Here is a 20,620-nt window from a genome sequence, read left to right as displayed (position 1 = left end):
GAGAGGCGGCGCGCGCTAGAGAGAGAGAGGCGCGCGCGAGAGAGAGAGAGGCGCGCGCGCAGAGAGAGAGAGAGGCGCGCGCGCAGAGAGAGAGAGAGAGCGAGGAGCGAAGAGAGAGAGAGAGGCGCGCGCGCAGAGAGAGAGAGAGGCGCGCGCGCAGAGAGAGAGAGAGGCGGCGCGCGCAGAGAGAGAGAGAGGCGCGCGCGCAGAGAGAGAGGGAGGCGCGCGGCCGAGAGAGAGAGAGGCGCGCGCGCAGAGAGAGAGAGAGGCGGCGCGGCAGAGAGAGAGAGAGCGCGCGCGCAGAGAGAGAGAGAGGCGCGCGCGCAGAGAGAGAGAGAGGCGCGCGCAGAGAGAGAGAGAGGCGCGCGCGCAGAGAGAGAGAGAGGCGCGCCGCAGAGAGAGAGAGAGGCGCGCGCGCAAGAGAGAGAGAGGCGCGCGCGCAGAGAGAGAGAGAGGCGCGCGCGCAGAGAGAGAGAGAGGCGCGCGCGCAGAGAGAGAGAGAGGCGCGCGCGCAGAGAGAGAGAGAGGCGCGCGCGCAGAGAGAGAGAGAGGCGCGCGCGCAGAGAGAGAGAGAGGCGCGCGCGCAGAGAGAGAGAGAGGCGCGCGCGCAGAGAGAGAGAGAGGCGCGCGCGCAGAGAGAGAGAGGCGCGCGCGGAGAGAGAGAGGCGCGCGCAGAGAGAAGGAGAGGCGCGCGCGCAGAGAGAGAGAGGCGCGCGCGCAGAGAGAGAGAGGCGCGCGCGCAGAGAGAGAGAGGCGCGCGCGCAGAGAGAGAGAGAGGCGCGCGCGCAGAGAGAGAGAGAGCGCGCGCGCAGAGAGAGAGAGAGGCGCGCGCGCAGAGAGAGAGAGAGGCGCGCGCGCAGAGAGAGAGGCGCGCGCGCAGAGAGAGAGAGGCGCGCGCAGAGAGAGAGAGGCGCGCGCGCAGAGAGAGAGAGAGGCGCGCGCGCAGAGAGAGAGAGAGGCGCGCGCGCAGAGAGAGAGAGAGGCGCGCGCAGAGAGAGAGAGAGGCGCGCGCGCAGAGAGAGAGGAGGCGCGCGCGCAGAGAGAGAGAGGCGCGCGCGCAGAGAGAGAGAGAGCGCGCGCGCAGAGGAGAGAGGCGCGCGCGCAGAGAGAGAGAGAGGCGCGCGCGCAGAGAGAGAGAGAGGCGCGCGCGCAGAGAGAGAGAGAGGCGCGCGCGCAGAGAGAGAGAGAGGCGCGCGCGCAGAGAGAGAGAGAGGCGCGCGCGCAGAGAGAGAGAGGCGCGCGCGCAGAGAGAGAGAGAGGCGCGCGCGCAGAGAGAGAGAGGCGCGCGCAGAGAGAGAGAGGCGCGCGCGCAGAGAGAGAGAGGCGCGCGCGCAGAGAGAGAGAGCGCGCGCGCAGAGAGAGAGAGAGCGCGCGCGCGAGAGAGAGAGAGGCGCGCGCGCAGAGAGAGAGAGAGGCGCGCGCGCAGAGAGAGAGAGAGGCGCGCGCGCAGAGAGAGAGAGAGGCGCGCGCGCAGAGAGAGAGAGAGGCGCGCGCGCAGAGAGAGAGAGAGGCGCGCGCGCAGAGGGGGAGAGGCGCGCGCGCAGAGAGAGAGAGAGGCGCGCGCGCAGAGAGAGAGAGAGCGCGCGCGCAGAGAGAGAGAGAGGCGCGCGCGCAGAGAGAGAGAGAGGCGCGCGCGCAGAGAGAGAGAGAGGCGCGCGCGCAGAGAGAGAGAGAGGCGCGCGCGCAGAGAGAGAGAGAGGCGCGCGCGCAGAGAGAGAGAGGCGCGCGCGCAGAGAGAGAGAGGCGCGCGCGCAGAGAGAGAGAGGCGCGCGCGCAGAGAGAGAGAGAGGCGCGCGCGCAGAGAGAGAGAGAGGCGCGCGCGCAGAGAGAGAGAGAGGCGCGCGCGCAGAGAGAGAGAGAGAGGCGCGCGCGCAGAGAGAGAGAGAGGCGCGCGCGCAGAGAGAGAGAGCGCGCGCGCAGAGAGAGAGAGAGGCGCGCGCGCAGAGAGAGAGAGAGGCGCGCGCGCAGAGAGAGAGAGAGGCGCGCGCGCAGAGAGAGAGAGGCGCGCGCGCAGAGAGAGAGAGAGGCGCGCGCGCAGAGAGAGAGAGAGGCGCGCGCGCAGAGAGAGAGAGAGGCGCGCGCGCAGAGAAGAGAGAGGCGCGCGCGCAGAGAGAGAGAGAGGCGCGCGCGCAGAGAGAGAGAGAGGCGCGCGCGCAGAGAGAGAGAGAGCGCGCGCGCAGAGAAAGAGAGGCGCGCGCGCAGAGAGAGAGAGAGGCGCGCGCGCAGAGAGAGAGAGGGCGCGCGCGCAGAGAGAGAGAGAGGCGCGCGCGCAGAGAGAGAGAGAGGCGCGCGCGCAGAGAGAGAGAGAGGCGCGCGCGCAGAGAGAGAGAGAGGCGCGCGCGCAGAGAGAGAGAGAGGCGCGCGCGCAGAGAGAGAGAGAGGCGCGCGCGCGAGAGAGAGAGAGGCGCGCGCGCAGAGAGAGAGAGAGGCGCGCGCGCAGAGAGAGAGAGAGGCGCGCGCGCAGAGAGAGAGAGAGGCGCGCGCGCAGAGAGAGAGAGAGCGCGCGCGCAGAGAGAGAGAGAGGCGCGCGCGCAGAGAGAGAGAGAGGCGCGCGCGCAGAGAGAGAGAGAGGCGCGCGCGCAGAGAGAAGAGAGAGGCGCGCGCGCAGAGAGAGAGAGAGGCGCGCGCGCAGAGAGAGAGAGAGGGCGCGCGCGCAGAGAGAGAGAGAGAGGCGCGCGCGCAGAGAGAGAGAGAGCGCGCGCGCAGAGAGAAGAGAGGCGCGCGCGCAGAGAGAGAGAGAGGCGCGCGCGGGCGCGCGCGCAGAGAGAGAGAGAGGCGCGCGCGCAGAGAGAGAGAGCGGGCGCGCGCAGAGAGAGAGAGCAAGGACGCGTGCGAGAGAGAGAGAGAGGCGCGCGCGCGAGCGAGAGAGAGAGCAAGGTCGCGTGCGAGAGAGAGAAAGCACACGCAAGAATGTGTGCGACTGAAAAGCTTGCATACATTTTGAATAATCTCCTAATCAACTCTTACAATTTACCGACCAAGTGTCAGTGGGTTCATGACCTAACAAGATTCAGTCATTTTAGCATGGTAGACTGCTGTACAGGCAAACTATTTTCTCTTACTGTTCCTATTTGCTTGATGCAGCTGTCTGACTACTTGTTATTCAGACCCTGTACAGAATGTCAGTTATGAGGGAGAATTTCAGAACTCAAGTCAAGCTATTAAAAAGCATGCAATAAACTGACACACAACTCTGCATCCGACTCCCGTACACACACCCCCACCACTCACCCACAATACATAATGGAGGAGTGATGCTCTGCATATTCCTCCTGACTCAATACTATGAAAGGCTGCTCACTCCCTCGGTCCAGGCTGCACTTTGTTAGTTTTGTAGGAGAGTCCACAGCCGTCTCAGGACTACTGGGAATGTCCATCTCAGCACTGCCAGTTTCTGTTCTTTTCTCCAGACCCTACACAAAAGGAAAAAACAAAATAGTGATGTTTTAACTCTGCTGCAATCAGGTATTTGAGAAGAAGTTTACAATTAATGCTTGATTAAATAACTTCTTAAACCCTCAGAGGCTAATGCAACTATTTCAACAATAGGAACTTATAGTCAAATCGAAAGTTCATTTCTATTCTGAGTGAGGCACTCTCAGCCGGGGCAGTAGACATTAATCAGCTTCATTGCTCAAAATTCAGCCAAAACTGCCTCTAATCACTCGAGCCAGCAGTATTTACCTAAGCAGGGTCAAACTTGGCTATAACGGTCTCTATGAATAGCACATAGGCACTTTCTGTTGGTGATTCATGCATGAATAGCTAACAGAGGATTGTGTGAATGTGTCAAACGGAAACTCACTGGGACCAGCACCGTCAGAAGCAGACTTGAGAATTGCAGCAATTTGAATCTATTACCACGTTATAAAAATATCACATCAATTTTGTAAATCAATAGAAAACTTCCACAATTGTGTTAGCAACTTTCAAGGGTAATGGGATGCTGAACAGTAGTTTAGGGCTGTCAGAACCCTCATTGTGAGACAGCCAAGTGGCATCACCCTTTCTGTGAGGCTGCATCTAAACCCAGCCTGAGGACAGCTTGCTGACTCCCTGACTGGCAAACCAAATCTGTAACGGGATTCAAGATTTCTTCAAAACTTCTCAATGGCAAATATTTTACAGAAGAGATCCTGTTAGATTACATTCAGTTATCCTGACCACCCGCCCTCGGATCAATCTGCCTCTTACCTGCGCAGTGTGTTTGGACAAGAGCTCCTTCCGTTCTTTCTCATGGTCTTGTACCTTCCTCTGTCGCTGCTGCACTGTGTTGGGGTCAGCAGCTGTGCTCACTGGCACTTTCCCCTCTTTGGGGGATGAACTCTCTTTACTCTTGGTGATCTGAACAATAGAACCAGAATCATAAGAGTCATACAGTGCAGAAGAGGCCCATCAAGTTTTCACCGACCACAATCTCACCCAGACCCTATCCCCATGCATTTATCCTAGCTGGTCCCCTGACACTAAGGGGCAATTCAGCATGGCCAATCCATCTAACCCCCAAATCTTTGCACTGTGGGAGGAAACCAGAGCACCCAGAGGAAATCCACGCAGACACGGGGAGAATGTGCAAACTCCACAGTGACCCAAGCCGGGAATCCAACCCGGGTCCCTGGCGCTGTGAGGCAGCAGTGCTAACCACTGTGCCGCCCCAGTCTAGATGACTATATAGTCATCTATGTCATTTATACAAATGACGAATAAGAGACCCAGCACAGATTCCTGTGGTATGCCACTAGACATTGGCTTCCAGTCACTAAAGTGACATCACTCTCTTGTCTCCTACACTGAGCCTAATTTGAATCCACTTTATCAAATTACCCTGCATTCCACGTGCATTTGCCTTTTTTACAAGTCTCCCATGTGGGACCTTGCCAAAGGCTTTGCTGAAGTCCATATTAATGACATCAACTGCACTACCCTCACCTACATACCTGGTCACCTCCTCAAAAAATTCAATTAAATTTGGTAGGCATGACCTCCATGCTGACTATCCCTGATCAAGCCTTGCCTCACCAAGTGGATACACTCCTTCAACATTTTCTCCAATAATTTCCCTACCACTGACGTGAGAGGAAGAACGAACCTCCTGATATGGGCTGTAAACAGGATTGTAGAACACAAACAGCAAATAGGGTCCATGCAGTCAATACCTGGTAGTTGGGACTGTCTCTCTTTCCAGAGGACACAGGACTCTGAGAGAATTGCAAAGGCCCAGCATGCACCGGCACCTTCCCTGGAGGTTTCTTGCTTTGCGGGAGTAACAATGACAAAAATGAGCCAGTTTTGGTCTGAGAGGACACCAGCGATGAGGCCCGCTGACTGGACATCAAGTCTCTGCAAATAAATAGAAAAATCAAAGTGAAGTAAACATGCACATCAGATCGCTGTGATTGACTCAAGAACCTTGCAAAGCAGACCTGGAACTAGACCTACCCACAGCCAGGTCATAAGAGGGAAACCAAACCTACTGCAAATGATGAAGAGACATGATCAAAGGAGCCTAGAATTCTTACAGCGGTTGCAAAAAATTCTAAGTGCAAGACCAAGCTGACTTCATACTAAAGATGCAAGACAAACTGAAGCATAAAATGTCATCACAGCATGAGGTGCGGCTCAGTCCCAGCTTCAATTCCCAACTTAGGCTGAATGTCTGTTGGACATTTAACCTGGTGTTGTGAGACTTCTTACTGTGCTTACCCCAGTCCAACGCCGACATCTCCACATGAACGTCTGATGTCAGAGCGACAACTGTGTTCCTAGACTACGGAGAGGCAAAACTTGCAGGGAGTTTCACTTCCATTCACTATCCACTGACACCAGCTGGAAACCGTGAGTGAGAACAGGGATTGAAGACATGACAAAGCTAGACTCCTGATTTGATGACTATTGCAGCTGAAAAGTAGACTCTCCCAATACATAAAGGGGCCTCAACGACAGCTAGAAGTTGAAATCTTCAGGTAAGAGGGAGAGAATTAGTAAGAACCAATTTAAATAAATCGGATAATGCAGATTTATTGCACTACATTGCAGTTGCCACCTCAGTGAAACAAGGCAGTGGATGCAATGTACTTTGTTCACGAAGGTTCACAGAGGAATCAATAATCAACATTTTGTATTGTTCTTAAAGCAATTGACAAAGTGACAGCGGGCAGGGTTGGACTGGCTTGTTGGGATTGGGCAGGTACGTTAGGGGATTACATCATTGCACTGCAGATTTTGTTTTGTTTCTTAAAGACACGATTAGTTGTAAGTATTCGCATTCCAACCATTATTCATGTAAATTGAGTTTGTGTCTTTATATGCCCTGTTTGTGAACAGAATTCCCACTCACCTGAAGAAGGGGCTTGGAGCTCCGAAAGCTTGTGTGGTATTTGCTACCAAATAAACCTGTTGGACTTTAACCTGGTGTTGTTAAACTTCTTACTGCAGATTTAACCCAGTGGAATAATTAAAAGTTCATAGTGCTGATCTTTGGATGCAATACTCACAATTCCGAATCTCCCAGTCGGTCCATGTTCTGTATATAAGGGGGCAATTTATGGTGAATCGTTTCTTCTTCTTTCTTCATTCTTGGCTCTGCTTGCAGAGCAAACAACTGAAGTACAAATGAAACATTCTGAAAACCAGAATAGCAAATCCCTTACAGTACATTGGTAACCCAGTGAATAACATGGAGATCCATGTTCTGTCACATCCCCAGTGTGCCCTGAGAGACACAGGTAGAGAAGCACAAAGAACAAGCACCTTAACAACCTCAACAATTCTCACAGCTCCACTAACAGTTAGGTATGCACATGGCAAAGGCAACAACCATTTGCCAGGACCTTTAATGGCAACTCTCACTTTAAAAGTACACAGCTGAGAACTAAGCACAAATGGGAAAACGGCAATTCCCAGACTATCCTGTGCCACTATCAGCATTGGAATATTTGTGATTATTTCAGCATTGGCTTTCAAGCCTGCAGAGTTCAGACTGGCCCTCAACCTAACCAACCCCAAAACAAGGGTTTTTCACTGAGCTGCTCCTCACCACCCACCTCCCCATCCCCCGATTCCTCAAATGCACCCCCATACCCACAGGCCTTACACCCCACCCGAACAGTCGCAGACCCGAAATAAAACACTACCTTTTGCCTTAAGACTTCATTTTCTTCCTGCAATTGGGAGCATCTCTGGACTTCTGCATCAAAATTCAGCAAAACAGGCACAGGTGACAGAAGTTAAAGAAAAAAACACACCTTACAGGTAATTTTTCACCGTTTAAATAATAGTCCATTTTATTATTATTCCTTCCAAAGTGGATAACCTCACACTTGTCAACATTATACTCCATCTGCCAGATCCTTGCCCACTCACTTAGCCTATCCAAATCTCTCTGCAGACTTTCCGCATCCTCCACGCAATTCACTTTCCCACTCATCTTTGTATCATCCGCAAACTTTGTTACCCTACACTCGGTCCCCTCCTCCAGATCGTCTATGTATATGGTAAACAGTTGAGGCCCCAGCACCGATCCCTGCGGCACGCCACTAGTCACCAACTGCCAACCAGAAAAGCACCCATTTATTCCAACTCTCTGCTTCCTGTTAGATAGCCAATCCTCAATCCACGCTAACACTTTACCCCCAACTCCGTGTACCCTAATCTTCTGCAGCAACCTTTTGTGAGGCACCTTATCGAACGCCTTCTGGAAATCCAAAAACACCACATCCACCGGTTCCCCTCTGTCAACTGCACTCGTTACATCTTCATAAAAATCCAGTAAATTCGTCAAACACGACTTTCCCTTCATGAATCCATGCTGCGTCTGCTTGATCGAACCATTTTTTTTTTCCAGGTGTCCTGCTATTTCTTCTTTAATGATGGATTCCAGCAATTTCCCAACTACGGACATTAAGCTAACCGGCCTGTAGTTACCCGCCTTTTGTCTACCTCATTTTTAAAACAGTGGCGTCACATTGGCTGTTTTCCAATCAGCCGGCACTTCCCCAGAGTCCAGCGAATTTTGATAAATTACAACCAACGCATCCGCTATTACTTCTGCATTCCATCCGGGCCCGGGGACTTGTCTACCTTTAGTCCCATTAGCCTACCAAGCACTACCTCTTTAGTAATAGTAATCGTTTTAAGGACCTCACCCCCTACAGCCCCACGACCATCAATTTTCGGTAAGCTATTTGTGTCCTCTACTGTGAAGACCAACACAGAAACTTGTTTAAGGCCTCGGCCATTTGCTCGTTTCCCATTATTAAATCCCCCTTCTCGTCTTCTAAGGGTCCAACATTTACTTTAGCAACTCTTTTCCTTTTTATATATTTGTAAAAACTTTTACTATCAGTTTTTATATTTTGTGCTAGTTTAGTTTCATAATCTATCCTTTCTTTATCGCTTTCTTAGTAGTTCTTTGTTGTTTTTTAAAGCTTTCCCAATCTTCTAATTCCCCACTAGTTTTGGCCACTCTGTACGCATCGGTTTTTAATTTAATACTCTCCTTTATTTCCTTAGTTATCCACGGCTGGTTATCCCTTTTCTTACATTCCTTTTTTATCACAGGATGAAGTCCATAGCAACAGAACATGACCTCAAACTTATACATTTTTTCTGTGTCAAAGTTTTACAAACACTGTTTGAAATGACTGCTTTGGTTTTGCCTTTAGCAGATCTCAAGTATAAAGGGAGCAACTCAAATCCATCATGCCATTCAAGAACAGCTTTATAATTTAAATGTCAGAAAAAGTACTGCACAGAAACATAATCAGACAAAAACTGACATCCACGCACAGCAAGAAATACAAGGGTGGATGACGAAACGTTTCGTCAAAGGGAGATTTTCAGGAGGATCATAAAGAAAAAGAAATGGAGACACTAAGATAGAGAGACTTACTCTTGAAAGAATTATTAAGTTTGGTTTCTATTGATGGGATAAACAAGTAGTCATCACATCCCTCAGGGGTATAACGTGTATGCTTTAGAACAAAGAAAATTACAGCACAGGAACAGGCCCTTCGGCCCTCCAAGCCTGCACCGACCATGCTGCCCAACTTAACTAAAACCCCCTACCCTTCCGGGGACCATATCCCTCTATTCCCATCCTATTCATGTACTAGTCAAGATGCCCCTTAAAAGTCACTACCGTATCCGCTTCCACTACCTCCCCCGGCCACGAGTTCCAGGCACCCACTACTCTCTGTGTAAAAAATCTGCCTCGTACATCTCCTTGCCCCTCACATCTTAAACCTATGCCCCCTAGTAATTGACTCTTCCACCCGGGAAAAAGCTTCTGACTATCCACTCTGTCCATGCCTCTCATAATCTTGTAGACTTCTATCAGGTCGCCCCTCAACCTCCGTCACTCCAGTGAGAACAAACCAAGTTTCTCCAACTTCTCCTCATTGCTAATGCCCTCCATACCAGGCAACATCCTGGTAAATCTTTTCTGTACCCTCTCCAAAGCCTCCACATCCTTCTGGTAGTGTGGCGACCAAAATTGAACTAGTGCGGTCTAACTAAGGTTCTATAAAGCTGCAACATGACTTGCCAATTTTTAAACTCAATACCCCGGCCGATGAAGGCAAGCATGCCGTATGCCTTCTTGACTGCCTTCTCCACCTGCATTGCCACTTTCAGTGATCTGTGTATCTGTACGCCCAGATCCCTTTGTCTATCTTAAGGGTTCTGCCATTTACTGTATATTTCCTATCTGTATTAAACCTTCCAAAATGCATTACCTCACATTTGTCTGGATTAAACTCCATCTGCCATCTCTCCGCCCAAGTCTCCAACTGATCTATATCCTGCTGTATCCTCTGATGGTCCTCATCGCTATCCGCAAATCCACCAACCTTTGTGTCAGCCGCAAACTTACTAATCAATCCAGTTACATTTCCTCCAAATCATTTATATATATTATAAATAGCAACGGTCCCAGCACTGATCCCTGAGGAACACCACTTGTCACAGCCCTCCATTCAGAAACACACCCTTCCACAGTTACCCTCGGTTTTCTTTGACCGAGCCAGTTTTGTATCCACCTTGACAGCTCACCTCTGATCCCATGCAACTTCACCTTCTGCACCAGTCTGCCATGAGGGACCTTGTCAAAGGCCTTACTGAAGTCCATGTAGACAACATCCACTGCCTTACCCTCATCAATCGTCTTCATCACTTCCTCGAAAAACTCGATCAAGTTCGTGAGACATGACCTCCCCTTCACAAACTCATGTTGCCTCTCACTAATACGTCCACTTATTTCCAAGGGAGAATAAATCCTGTCTCGAAGAACCCTCTCCAATAATTTCCCTACCACTGATGTAAGGCTCACCGCCCTGTAATTACCTGGATTATTCTTGCTACCCTTCTTAAACAAAGGAACAATATTGGCTATTCTCCAATCCTCTGGGACCTCCCCTGTAGCCAGTGAGGATACAAAGATTTCTCTCAAGGCCCCAGCAATTTCCTCCCTTGCCTGTCTCAGTATTCTGGGGTATATCCCCATCAGGCCCTGGGGACTTGTCTACCTTAATATTTCTCAAGAACCCCAATACCTCCTCCTTTTTGATCTCAACATGACTCAAACTATCTACACATCCTAAGCCTTTAGTCCTAAGCCAGAATTTATCTTGATAACGTAAACTTGTACTGAAATATGTACATGTGCAGCAAAACAAAAGACGGCAGAGAGGGGAAGTCAGAGGTAGGATGAGCAGAAATGTCCTCCAATTGAATGTTTGGAAGGTCAAAGCTTCCATATTCTGTTCCTGCTACAAATTAAACTCCTCCTTCCTGGGCATTACTTTGGAATCACTCTAACTGTTTGCAACCTGAGACCCTACTTTGCTCTAAGCTGAGCATTCAAGCACCCATTCTCTAGATCACCCAAAACCATCTACTTTCACCTCCCTAATATCACAGTCTCAACACCTTCTTTGACCTTCCATTGCTGAAACCCTCGTTACCTCTTGACTTGCCTATTTCTTGATTGACTTCCTACTTTGGAACACTCTTTAAACTTCAGCTCAAAATGTTAAGGACCAGATCAGAAACTCCAAGATATATTAGAAATCATAGAAACCCTACAGTGCAGAAGGAGGCCATTCGGCCCATCGAGTCTGCACCGACCACAATCCCACCCAGGCCCTACCCCCACATATTTTACCCACTAATCCCTCTAACCTACGCATCCCAGGACTCTAAGGGGCAATTTTTTTTTTACCTGGCCAATCAACCTAACCCGCACATCTTTGGACTGTGGGAGGAAACCGGAGCACCCGGAGGAAACCCACGCAGACACGAGGAGAATGTGCAAATTCCACACAGCCAGTGACCCGAGCTGGGAATCGAACCCGGGACCCTGGAGTTGTGAAGCAGCAGTGCTAACCACTGTGCTACCGTGCCGCCCTTAGCCTAGACGCTAGAAGCTAGAAGTTAGCCTAGACCCTAACTTTTACATTTGATTCTGGCATTAGGGTGAACATAAGGTGTTTCACTTCAGGTATGATTCCAGTGACCCACTCGGAAGATTTTATCAAAACAAACTTTACAAACACAAAAGAATTCGCATAACTTTTGCCAATTAAAAGACAAACACGACAACATATAATTCGTAACAGCTAGCTATCTCTATTGTTCCAATGTAGCATTATCCTCCAGACATAATTCCTTTCTTTAGAACCAGTTAGCACAGAAAACCAATTATGCTTACATAGCTACTAAATTTAAGGCCTTTTAACACCTCAAAAGGTGATCCAAACAGACCTGACTTCTATTTCTCATGCAGTAACCTCCATAGAAAACTGCATCCCCAAATAGTTGAATCTCAGAAAAAGAGACTTATTTCTTGGCAGATTCAAGTCTCCATTTCAAACAGAGCGAGAGATGAAGGGAAAGCAACCTCTCTCTAAAGGTCCCAAAAAGCAGACTGCCTCGAGTCTCTCTGCATGCCTAGCTGTGCCCAGTCATGTGACCTTACCTGTTAAACTAATTAAGCCTTACTCTGCAATATCCCAGGGGAAACACAAAATAACAGAAACCTGCATTAATGCAGATTAAAGCAAACATTGCAGCAATTACGATCAATTATACTGCTGCAGTAACAATACAGTATACAGATTGAATGATTCCAATAATAAAAACAAACTGCTCCAACAGATCCTGCAAAGGACATGACAAATTCATTTCTTAAAAGGCACAGTATCGCCACAAAACCTTTATAGCCATATCTTAATCACACCAAGTTCCGTTCACACATTACGTGTAGCTCATTGATCTACAAAGGCCTTGCTTGTCTGGGAGTTCTCAATTTATTCACTCCACCATTGACAGCCTTGCTTTCAGTCCCTCAACTCTGGAACCTCTCCACGTTTTTACGACTCTGTTCTGGAATATAAGTTACCACAGTCCCAGATCACCATAGACTGCTCTCCACTTTGAGGGAGAATGCTGGCTGGTGGTGATTTAACCTGAGGATCACCACACCTCAGGCAAGGGGCAAGTTTGAAAAGGTGGGCCTTCATGAATAACTTCAGCAGGTACAGGAATTGAACCTGCACTGCTGGTGTCTCTCCACATGAACCAGCTGTCCAGCAAACTGAGCCAAACCGAGCTCCAATGTCCTTCCCTGGTAACATTCCCCCACTTCTTGAACATTGGGTGAAATGGTCCTCCAGACATTTCTTCATAACATCTCATATTTGAGTCTTTGAGCCTTTCTACACCATTTGCTATCAATCTGTTTATCATGGCGTTAAAAACTATAATTAGGACTCTTCAAACTCTGCTGCTTGTAAATGATTTGCTTATTCTGTAGCAGCCTTAAGCAAGAAGGCAACCTATGCTTCTGACTACTCGACAATCCAAGTCCAGGTGATTGTTTCACACATAAAAAAAACTCCTTCTTTAGTCTCCCCAAGACTGAGGTTAAGAAGCTCACCAAGGATGGAGTGACAAGAGTTGATCCTTATTCCACAATGTAGCAGTGTACCAGTGAAAAAAATGTAATCTGGCTTGTACCAGAATCAAACACAGATTTTTGGGGTTATCTATGATCTACGTCGAGCAAAGCATCACAACCAGTTCTATGATGGCTGGACCAGGACAGGAGAAGGAAACAGTGAGAGTTGCTGTGATCACCAAACGGCAAGACCAGCTGGAAAGAGCATATTAGCAACTGATCCAATCAGGTTGAGCTGTGATACCATCTATAGTTCATAACCCTGTTCATATCAGCTGTGGCTCAGATGGTCCCAAGTCAGAAAATTTAGGTCTCACTTCAAGACTCGAGGAAATAAGCTTGCCTGATCATCCAATAAATTACTAAAGAAGCACTACACTGTCTTTTGAATGAGGGATTAAATTAAAGCCCCATTTGCCCTCTCAGGCATATATAAAAGACCCCATGGCATTATTTCAAATTGAACAGGGGAGTAACTGCCAACATTCTAGCCAATATTTAACCCTCTATCAACATCACATAAAACAGATTATCTGATCACTACCGCATCACTGTTTGGGGTTCTTGCTGTGTAGAAATCCTGACATTATAACAATGAGTACACTTCAAAAATACTTCCATGGGCTGTAAAGCATTTTGGGGCATTGAAATCATGAAAGGGAAGTCTTTTCCATCTAGGCTCATATTTGAAGAATTACCAGGTCAATGAGGTACCAGAGAACACCTGACAATTCTCAAATAACAATCTAGCTCGAGACAGCATCAACAGGAGGGGGAAAGATCCTCAGGTCCAATTTAGCTTGTACCCCACAACTGTGATACCCTGTGTATCCCATCATATATACTCTGCCCTCACATCTCTCACCCTAGAACCCCCTGTTGCCCACCACCCAAAACAGAGAGATCCTTTGGGTTAGGTGAAAAAAACAGATAAAACACAAGCCAATTTAGAGAAAAAAATCTGGAATATTCTTCTTCAATCATCATTTTTATATTTGTTCATGGAATAAGCATTGCTGATAAGGCCAACATACATTTCCCTCAAGAAGATAGTGGTGAAGGAAGGGAATTCCACGATTTTGACCTTGCAATGAGGGAATATGGATATATTTCCAAGTCAAAACGATGTGTGACTTCAGAGGAAAACAGGTGTTGGTTCCCATGCCATGCTGCCCTTGTCCTTCTCCATGCCAAATGTCATGGGTTTGGGAGATGCTATCAAAGGAGCTTTGTTGTGTCGCTGCAGTGCATCATGGACACACTGCAGCCCCTGTATGTCAGTTGTGAAGTTAATGTTGAATGTGGTGATGGGATGTCAATCAAGTGAGCTATTTTGTCCTGGATGGTGTTGATCACACTCCTGCCTTGTCGTTAGGCAGAAAACAAACTTTTAGGAGCAAGGAGCTGAGTTACCAGCCACAGAATACTCAAGCACTGATTTGCTTTTGTAGCCACAGTTTTTAAGTGGCTGTTCCAGTTAAATTTCTGGCCAATGACAACCCCAAGGATGTTGGTAGTGGGAAATTCAGCAATGGTAATGCCATTGAATGTTGAAGGAAGGTTCTCTCTTGTTGGAGATGGTTACATCTGACATTCGCATAAATGTTATTCATCACTTACTTACCAGCCCAAAAGTGAATGTTGTTCAGGTGTTGCTGCAGATAAGTATGGACTGCTTCATTATCTAAGGAATTACAAACAGAACGGGACATTGCAATCGTGGGGGAAACAAGCCCCTTATGATAAGAGGAAAGGTCATTGATGAAGCAGTTGACGATGGTTGGCCATAGGACAGTGCCCAAGGTATTCCTGCAATGATGTCTTCGGACTAAGATCATTGGTCACCAACAGTTACAACCACCTTTGTTTCAGCAAGTGGACAGCTATTCACGATTTTCAATTGTGAATGCATCCCACAATCCTATTTGTTCTAGCGATCACTTCACAGTTTTGTTCATGCACATTTAAAGAGTCAAGTACCCGATCACCAAGATCTTTCACTTTCTCCACCTGCTTTAATTCATTTTACTGAAGAGTATTTATGCATGTGTATAACACTGCACCTTTCTAATGTGATCATTATTTGCCAGACACTAGGAAAGAACTAGGGGAAAAATATGGCTAGGTTTTTGAAATGGAAAATATTGTTTTCTCAAACATGACAAAAAAGATCTCACTGGGACAGATGCGATGGATGGGATAGATTTTGAGCAGGTCACAAAAGATTGAGCAGCCCAGAAAGGATTGATGAGACAGATTGGTAAAAAGTTTAAATTTGTTAAAGTAACTTGATTTTCAATCTGCTGAGAGCTATAAAGTTCTGTTTGATTGATAAGTGGAATAATTGAGAACGGAAACGCATATAGCAGATCCAGGTGACAAAAAGGATATGCATACACTGGAAGAGCACACTCAGGAAGTTGTGCAGTGACACCAGGAAAGTCTCTGCCCACTGCTTGGAGAAGTAAGTGGCGAACACCAGGTTCTGATCTGGATTTGAAATGAAGGGAAGAACGAACCATTCTTTCCATTCTGGCTGGTTTTGTAATTCCAGAGCCTGTTTCTGGAAGAATTCCTGGGTCTTGTCAATCCTATTAGACTGCAAGAAAAAGGAAAATGGAGAAATTACATTCCTTCCTCAAGTCCTGCTCTGCAAACTACAAATGTTATTTTAAGACATGTTTGAAAAGCCTCCATCAAATCCCCATTCCCTGCAAATAACAGATGGTAAAATTAACATGCTGACCAGGTCTGTGCTAAATTAACTGATCCCAGAAAGGACAGAATCTGGAGGCCTCTGGATTTAGGAGAAGGAAGATATGGAAGTATTCCTGATTACAATCCAGAGGCCTTGTGGGATTAATTGTATCGAAATCTGGAAGCAATCAAGATCAAGTTTGCCATGGCACCCACATGAGAAATTCGTTCATCATTAATTGTCCAGAAACTCAAGATGAATGGTCACTTTGGAAGGATAGGTGGCCTGGAGTGACCCCTGCAACCAACTCCAGTACAGGTTACTGCTATGTTTCCTGAACTGTGAAGGAGGCTATGCATGTGTCTTAATTCAGCTGATACCAGCATTGAATGAAAATAGCATTGCACTCACTGAATTCACTTTGTGCTCCTTTACTGACCATCTGTGCTAGTAAAGTTATAGAAGTCGCCATAGTCCCAGATGACCATATGCTGCTCTCCCCTTTGATTTGGAGAATTGACTGGCGGTGATTTTAACCTGAGGGTCACCACACCTCAGGGGATGGCAAGGTTGAGAAGGCGGGGTCTCCATGAATAACCTCAGACGGTAGGGGAATTGAACTTGGGCTGTTGGCGTCACTCTGCATCACAAACCAACTGTCCACTCAACTGACCTAACCAGGTCTCCAGTAGTGTAAACTTCTTTTCCACATCAAAATCTTCCAGAGAAGGTTCAGCGCGGGGTTAGATTCAGAGTAAAGCTTCCTCAATACTGCCTCCATCAAACAATCCCAACACTGTTGAGGGAACTTCGCATCAGCTCTCCACATCAAAGTGATGTCTTGAGGAGTGTACATATTACAAAGAGGTGCTGGAAGTCCTCTTCACATCAAGGTAGGTAAATCCTCGGGGCCTGACGAAGTGCATCCCAGGACACTGTGGGAGGTTAGGGAGGAAATTGCGTGTCCCCTAGCAGAGAAATTTGAATCATCAACATCAAAGGTGAGGTGCATGAAGATTGGAGGGTGCCAAGTGCTGTGCCTTGGTTAAGAAGGCTGCAGGAAAAGCCTGGGAACTACAGGCCAGTTTGCCTAACATCTGTACTGTTAGAAGGTATTCTAAGAGACAGGATCTACAGGCATTTAAAGAGGCAAGGACTGATTAGGGACAGTCAGCATGGCTTTAAGAGTGGAAAATCATGTCTCACAAATTTAATTGAGTTTTTTGAAGGGGTAACCAAGAAGGTAAGATGAGGGCAGTGCAGTTGATGTCTACATGGACTTTAGCAAGGTACCGCATGGTAGGTTGTTGCATAAGGTTAACTTTCACGAGATCCAGGGTGACATAGCCAAATTAATACAAAATTGGCTTGATGACAGAAGACAGACAGTGGTTGTTTTTTTAAACTGGAGGCCTGTGACGAGTTGTGTGCCTCAGGGATCGGTGCTGGGTCCTCTGTTATTTGTCATTTATATTAATGATTTGGATGAGAATTTAGGAGGCATGGTTAGTAAGTTTGCAGATGACACCAAGATGTGTGGCACAGTGGACAGTGAATGTTATCTATGATTGCAACGGGATCTTGATCAATTGGGCCAGTGGGCTGATTAATTGCAGATGGAGTTTAATTTAGATAAATGCGAGATGATGCATTTTGGTAGATCGAACAGGGCAAGACTTGCTCAGTTTCGGTAGGGTATTGGGGAGAGTTATAGAACAACATAGCTCCGTGAAAATGGAGTCACAGGTGGACAGAGTGGACAGAGAAGGCATTCGGCATGCTTGGTTTCATCGGTCAGAACATTGAATACAGGAGTTGGGACGTCTTGTTGAAGTTGTGCAAGACAATGGTAAGGCCACACTAGGAATACTGTGTGGAATTCTGGTCACCCTATTATAGAAAATATATTATTAAACTAGAAAGAGTGCAGAAAAGATTTACCAAGATGCTACCAGGACTTGATGGTTTGAGTTATAAAGAGAGGCTGGATAGACTGGGACTTTTTCCCTGGAGCGTGGGAGACAGGGGTGATCTTATAGAGGTCTATAAAATAATGATGGGCATTGATCAGCTAGTCAACATCTTTGCCCAAAGTTAGGGGAGTCTAAAACTAGAGGGCATAGGTTTAAGCTGAGAGGGGAAAGACACAAAAGGGTTCAGAGGGGCAATCTTTTCACTCGGAGAGTGGTGAGTGTCTGGAACAAGCTGCCAGAGTACTAGTAGAGGCGGGTACAATTGTGTCTTTTAAAAAGCATTTAGACCGTTACATGGGTAAGATGGATACAGAGGGATATGGGTCAAACGCAGGCAATTGGGTTGGGACTAGCTTAGTGGTTTAAAAAAAGGGGCGGCATGGACAAGTTGGGCTGAAGGGCCTGTTTCCATGCTGTAAACCTGTATGACTCTATGTCCCCATCATACATCCCCAGAGCTCCCCCACCCCAGCACGGGGTTAGATTCAAAGTAAGCTACTTCTACACTGTCCAAAACAATTCCAGGCAGATATAGTATGGGTTGGATGTAAAATGTCCTCTAAGCTAATACATCAAACACTCTTGTAATAGGGACAGCACAGACCAAATACCTGGACAGTGTGGACAAGGTAGTAACGGTAAAGGCTGGTTTTCAGTTTGTTGACCGTATGTCGATAAGCATCCTCCAGCCTGCTGAACAGGCGCCGATCCAGATAACCCCAGTATTCACGCAATCCATTGAGGTCATAACTCTGAACCAAATGTTGCAATTGTTCTACAATTTTATCAACCTATGAAAAAATATAAAGATTATTCAATCACTCGCATTGTTAAAGTCAGTTTTTTAAAACATTAAGATTTGTATACTGATGCAAGTAATCTTTTACTATTTGAAATCTCCAAAAAACAGTTTCTGTGGTTGACATCACCAGTTAGTGGTAGCTGTGATTGAGTGGGTAGCACTCTTGACTCTGATTAAGGTTGTGGATTCAAGCCCGACTCCAGAGACTTGTGGATATAATACAAGCTGACAGTGCAGTTTAGGGAGTTTCATCAGATCGATGCTTCAGAATGCACATTAATCGGATAATCTCCTACAGGACTGCTTGGAGTCAGTGGACTAGTCAGTATTTAAAACTCTGTGACCAGCCTTTAACGAGTATGCCATTACAGTAACTGACTTCATTAGTAAGTATGTAGAAGACTGTGTGCCAAAGAAGCAAATCCGCGTGTTCCCCAACCGGAAACCATGGATGAACAGGGATGTCCACTGTTTGATGAAGTCCCAGTCTGAGGTGTTCAAGTCAGGGGACCCTGACCTACACACTCCACATCATGACTACCATCGACACCGCAAACTGCCGGCTCCAAGTGGAAAGGATCTCCAAGAAGATCGCGCATATCGACACAGACATCAAGTTTCTACAGAAAGCTTATGGTATTTGCTACCAAATAAACCTGTTGGACTTTAACCTGGTGTTGTGAGACTTCTTACTACACAAGAAAGCCAGATACGATCTAAGGAGATCCATCAAATATGCCAAAAGATAGTACCGGACCAAGCTAGAGTCTCAGGCTAGCCACACAGACAATGGCAAGGTCTGCAAGACATAACAGGCTACAAGATGAAGGCATGTAAAATCGCCAGCTCCAATGTACCCCTCCCTGATGAGCTCAATGCATTCTATGCCCGTTTTGAGCAAGAGCAGGCCCCTCCACCCTGGAAGAACCTGTATCTGGGATCACCATTGCAGATGTCAGAGCAGCATTCTCAAAGGTCAACCCATGGAAAGTGACTGGCCCAGATGGGGTACCCGGACGTGCACTCAGATCCTGTGCTGATCAGCTGGCAGGGGTATTCGCAGACATCTTCAACCTCTCTTTACAGCAATCTGAGGTCCCTATCTGCTTCAAGAAGACAACCATCATCCCGGTACCTAAGAAAAACCAAGCAGCGTGCCTCAGTGACTATCATCCAGTGGCTCTGACATTCATCATTATGAAGTGCTTTGAAAGGCTAGTCATGGCACGAATGAATTCCAGCGTCCCGGACTACCTGGATCCACTAGTTTGCAATCTCACCAATGTTTTGTACAGTTCAAACAAGCCTTCCCTCATGTTCCAACATTATATGCCATCTGTCAAAATGTTTGTCTGACCAAGACTTTTAAACTGGAGGAAAGATGGTCTCTGATCTGTCTTTATGTTACAGCAGCTTCACCAGTCAGAAACCAACTCAAACTCTGCCCTTTAATGACAAGCTCGCTAGGACTTGCTGTCAACTCACTCGAAATCCCTTCTCTTTGTCCGTCTTGATTTCTGTATCAAATGTTTTGAGCGTACTGCTCAATTCTCGAAAGAGGAGGTACTGCCGAACCAGCTCATCCATTCGTTCCACTGCTGATGCCATTATTCAGCAGACCAACCTGGATAGTGAGAACAGAGCAGTGTGAACAGAGCAGTGTGAATACGGTAGTCTTCTCACCAAGCAATACCGTTGATATGGTTTGACCACTAATATCCACCAATGGGTGGTAGAGGGGAGTTCTAGCCCCATAGACAGCAGAGTGACTCAACGCCTCCTCCACCCCCGAGCCTCAACTCTCTCCTTCCCACTCCGCTGCCCCATGCTCTCACCCCATCCCCTCCGCCGGGGTCCCGTGCGCCCTCTCCCCGCCGGGGTCCCCAGCGCCCACTCTCCGCGCCCTCTCTCCACCACCCCCCTCGCTGGAATTCCCCGCATCCTCTCTCTGTCATCCTTGTCGCAGAGTCCGCCGCACCCTCTCCCCTCCCCTCCCCTCCCCTCTCCCCTCCCCTCTCCCCCTTTCAGCCACCCCCTCCGTCGCGGTCCACCACGCCCTCTTCCCCCCACGCCACCCCCTCTCTCTGCCATCCCCTCCGCCGGGGTCAACCACCCCCTCTCCCCCGTCCCCACCCCCTCTCTCTGCCAGCCCCTCCGCCGGGGTCTGCCATCCCTTCTCCCCCGCCCCCACC

General features: G+C 48.0%; 1 protein-coding gene across 1 annotated transcript; it reads right to left on the bottom strand.

Moving 5' to 3' along the window:
- Positions 1-3,231: 3,231 nt before the first annotated feature.
- Positions 3,232-20,117, bottom strand: LOC144491033 (WD repeat-containing protein 91-like; the record flags this gene model as incomplete). Its single annotated transcript, XM_078208709.1, has 8 exons — positions 19,914-20,117; positions 18,238-18,417; positions 15,347-15,554; positions 7,134-7,216; positions 6,495-6,601; positions 5,157-5,340; positions 4,195-4,344; positions 3,232-3,413 (listed from the first exon to the last, which is right to left on the bottom strand). Coding segments are annotated over exons 1-8 (1,217 nt in total), but the record flags the coding sequence as incomplete, so codon positions are not given.
- Positions 20,118-20,620: the final 503 nt, after the last annotated feature.

This window comes from Mustelus asterias, unplaced genomic scaffold (assembly GCF_964213995.1).
Source record: "Mustelus asterias unplaced genomic scaffold, sMusAst1.hap1.1 HAP1_SCAFFOLD_4264, whole genome shotgun sequence".
In the NCBI taxonomy this organism is placed as follows: Eukaryota; Metazoa; Chordata; class Chondrichthyes; order Carcharhiniformes; family Triakidae; genus Mustelus; species Mustelus asterias.
Note: the sequence above shows the minus strand (reverse complement) of the source record. Positions and strands in the feature narration are given on the sequence as shown.